Source organism: Triplophysa rosa, unplaced genomic scaffold (assembly GCF_024868665.1).
Source record: "Triplophysa rosa unplaced genomic scaffold, Trosa_1v2 scaffold41_ERROPOS895780, whole genome shotgun sequence".
NCBI classification, from domain to species: domain Eukaryota; kingdom Metazoa; phylum Chordata; class Actinopteri; order Cypriniformes; family Nemacheilidae; genus Triplophysa; species Triplophysa rosa.
Window position 1 is genome coordinate 73,826 of NW_026634425.1, and position 4,531 is coordinate 78,356.

Sequence of the window (4,531 nt, forward strand, 5' to 3'; positions counted from 1 at the left end):
GATCAAATCAACACCTCGGGACAGGATATGAATAATTGACAAACATGTATAAAAGGTCGAAATAAAATGAATATTTGTTATAATTTCTCAAGAGGAAGATGAAACATGTTAGGCTATATTTTGAGGGAAAGGGTCATTATTTCCAGGTATGTGGAGAATAAATTTAAAGCAAAGATCAAAACACATTGTTGACTCGTGTTTATGATATTAAGACATCTTTGAAATAACACGTTCTTGTGGAAGACGATAACAAACCTTTCGCTCATCTGGGTATCATTGAGCCACACACTCTTCAAATAGGAGACGGAGACATCTTGTTGTGAACAATACCCCGAATCAATTCAGCACTATATTTACACTCAACATTAAACTCAATGGATAACTAAAACGATGTTTCAGCAAAGCATTGAAACATCGCTAAGAAAAACAAATTCTCAGATTTATAAATTGCCATTGTTGTTGTTTGACATCTTGTTCTTTTACTCATTATACGGACATCCAGACTACGCTTTTGTGCGATACATGTGGGCATTCGATGTGTTTCACACTTGACACTAAAATGGCAACTCCTAACCACGAGACGAAACGGCGTTAAGAAGCGCATATTGACGGCGACGCGCAAGCAGTGATTAAATTTGGCACAGAAACTCTCTTACCAACCCATATATGATCCTCTATAAGGGACTTAAATTAAACAGACCCGTCATTCAAACACCACTGAGAATGCAGTATGTTTATAAAAGTAATAATGTTTTTATTTCTGTTGAATATGACCGTGAAACACTTCATCTGTGAACTCTGACCCGTGTTCTCTGCATCTACAGATCCAGTTAAACCAACAGTGAGTGTTCTGCTGGTGTCCAGTGAAGAGATTTCCAGTAAGCAGACAGCAACACTGATGTGTGTGGTCAGCAAGGGCTTCCCTTCAGACTGGAGCTTGAGCTGGAAGGTGGATGGGAACAGCAGGTCTCAGGAGAACAGCGCTGGACTCCTGCAGAAGGACGGTCTGTACAGCTGGAGCAGCAGTCTGACTCTCTCTGAACACGACTGGATCAAGAGCGTCTCAGTGAGCTGTGAGGCCACACGAGGAGACCAGACAGTCACTGGACAAGTGAAGAGAGATCAGTGTTCTCCATAGATCCTCTGTCTTCTGCTCTTCTTCTCATTCATGTCTCACAACAGTGGCTTTCTATTCATACGTGCTTCATTCATTCAGTGCTGAGTATCTTTTGCTAAACTTCAATAAAAGAAAAATAAGATTTGATTGTGTCAATTCACTCTGTCTCTTTTCATTTTGATCGTGTCTTGGGTCATTTGTCACTTCAGGGTTTCAATTCACATTTGTAAAAAGAAACGTCAGTCAATGACGCATGAACACACCTGCAGATAAACTGACACGAGACCAAACTAGCAATAACCTCCTACATACAGTATGATAGTCTGTAATGAATGAAAATAATTTAAAAATAGAAATAAGAACAGATATACAGTGAAAGAGAACAAATCAAATGTATAGAATATGTTGTGAGTGTGTTGTGTAGTTGTTGTGTGTTATTGTGTTGATTGTATTAGAGGAACATCAAACATCTGCTCTGTTGTGAGAGGAACAGAATCTCTCACCCTGATGATGCAAATCTGAGTTTCAGTTTCACTGTTTCTCACTTTATTCTCTCATCTGAGACGCTTCAGTTTGACTGATGGATGAGACGTGAGCTTTCTTCATATTCATCACTTCACAATCACTCTTATCTCAGCACTCAGATTCATTTATTGAATGTTTATGAAAGATCAAAATTAAAAAAGTTTTTTATTCTACTCTTATCGTATCAGCTAAAGCTTATTTAGCATTGAGAAAGATGCCTAAAAATGCACATATTGTCATTTATTAACTGTTTTACATCTGACAAAAAACGCAGTGGATGTTCTTTAAAATCTTCTGAAGTCATGAGCAGCTGTGAGTTATTCTGACTATTTGTTTCTCAAACACATTTATCATCAAGTTTAGAATGAGTGAAGTAATGACAGAATTAATATTTTTAAGTGAATGAATGCTTTCAAATGAAATGCAAGAAATCTCCAAAGTTCTGTGTACTGCCCGACATTCATTGAAAAAAACAATCATTGAAAGCCTAAATAATCTAAATCTATTATAATATAATAATTTAAATTTGGACAAACACAATTTATTAATAAGATAAATCTTCCTCACTGATGTGTGTGTGTGTGTCAGTGTGTGTCTGACTGATGGAGGTTTTTGTACGACTCTTTATCACTGTGTGAACACATAGCTACCACTGATGCTGTGTCTACTCATACAGTAATAATGTCCTGCATCTTCACTCTTGACTCCACTGATGCTCAGAGTGAAATCTGTACCACCCTGTGCTCCATTTCCACTGAATCGATCTGGAGTGTTATCATAACGATCATTCACCTGATAAATGAGGAGTTTAGGAGCTTCTCCAGGTTTCTGCTGATACCAAGATAAACCCCAGCTATCTATTCCAGGATTAGTTGTACACTTTATATTTACATTTTGACCCTCAGAAACAGATTCAGCTTTACTCTGAGTTACAGTAACTCCTCTGGACTCTGTTGAGAAGAAAACAGATTGACTTAAAAAATAACATTAAACGTTAGAAATAATTACTCAACAAATAAACATTAAAGATTAAATTCTGTTACCTTGAATAAAAACAGCAAGAATCCACATGAAGGTGATGATGAAGAGATTCATTTTGTGTGTTTGTTGTGTGTTTTGTGTTGTAAAGTGAGAAACTCAGAGACAGTTAAACACACTGAAGCACTGAAGCATGAGCTGATCATGCAAAACACTCTACGTCACTTACAGAAAACTCCTACTCAACTTATCCAGACGGTGATGAGGAGACTTTACACTCTTTAAAAAATATGGATCTTAATTTATTCTTTAAAATAGAAGCAAACTGCCAACTTTCATTTGTAAATAAAGAATCAGTCTTCATGAGTTTCTTCACCACACCTGCATTTGTATTAAACTCACTGAATCAATGATGATTCTGACATCTTCTGCCGTCTCACAGAGCTTTACTTTGACAGGTGGATTGTAAGGTGCTGTTGTCTGTGAACCAAAAAGCAAGAATAAAGAAAATGATTCATTATTATCAAGAACTTCTCATCACATTTCTTTGTCACTCAATGAATGAAATGGGACATTAAAAAGCTGTTGTAAGTTGAATGAATGCAGTGTGTTTGCACTAGAGGTCAGTATACAGCAGATAAATTCATCACATCATGTTGGTAGATGGGCTGAAACACATTACACAGATATTACGATACATTACAGTTCAGAGAAACATCATTTGAGACGATATACAGGCTGTGAAAACAAACAAACAGATAGAGAATACTTCAAGGACTTGAATATGAATGTATTTAATAGAAAGCACAGCATCAGATACTATAAACCATCTCAGAGATTTTCTGGGAAACATTTCCTCACATGTGTTGTGTCATGTGCATTCGCATCAGTGAAGAGAACAGATATGACACAGAGGAACACTGACAGCTGTTCCCAGAACAGCCCGGTATTGAGTCTCAGTTTACATCAAACAGAGTCACGGGGTCAGTTCTGACATCCATCATACAGCAGACGAAGAAAATATCAAATCTGATGCTGCTAGTGTACAGTACATACTACTGGACCGATAAATACGTCCATCACTCCAAAATATATACAAGAGTCCATGCGTCCACAATATACATATAATACAATAAATATCATGAAAAACATCCATAAAGCATTCACAATACAGCACTGATGGGCAACATCTGCAAACTAAACACGTGTTTGCTCTCTCATCTCTGGACTACAGGATTATATTTATTCATATCTATTGGGATAAAAACACACTGCATTCAAATTAAAGCATCATTTATTTACACAGAATTTACTAAAATAATTGAACTTACATTAGATATAGACAGGACTGTTGGGGGGTGTTGGTCATGAGGGGTTTTATTTTCTCGTCCGGCTACAACATACCAACATAGTTACCATAGTTACACAGAAGACAATACAAGTAACCTGCAACTAAACTGGGACATTCCCTACAGGTGTTTAAACCTTCCTTACATCATTTATTCATTATGAGTTCATTGTGAAATTGAGATTTATAACCTGTATTTGTGTGCAGATGGTCACATACAGAACGACAGAGATCAGGAGTGGTCGGTGTTTAATGTTTAAGATGGGCGGGTTTGGCACTGTGGTTGCTAGGATACAGGCTGAGGTTCAAAAGCAGGTCCCCTTCTTGAAAAGCTGATGTGACAGGGTCTATTATTCAATAACAGGCATCTGTCTTCAAGTTTACAAGAAATGGTGATGGGAGTAAGATAAAAGGGTCACATTCACCCTAAAATAATAATGAAAAAGACAAACTATTTGTATTTTGAATGAAGTAACTGAACTTGTCTATTGCTTTAAGGCAATGATGTAAACTATCCACTATCAAAACAATGCATTTATAAATCAGCATAAAGTAAAAGCAGC

General features: G+C 36.8%; 1 gene segment (V, D, J or C); it reads right to left on the reverse strand.

Annotated features, from left to right (window-relative positions):
- Positions 1–1,152: 1,152 nt before the first annotated feature.
- Positions 1,153–2,754, reverse strand: LOC130550752 (Ig kappa chain V-III region MOPC 63-like). The segment is given in 3 exon segments: positions 1,153–1,237; positions 2,435–2,592; positions 2,686–2,754. Coding segments are annotated over 3 exon segments (243 nt in total).
- Between the last annotated feature and the right edge of the window lie 1,777 nt (positions 2,755–4,531).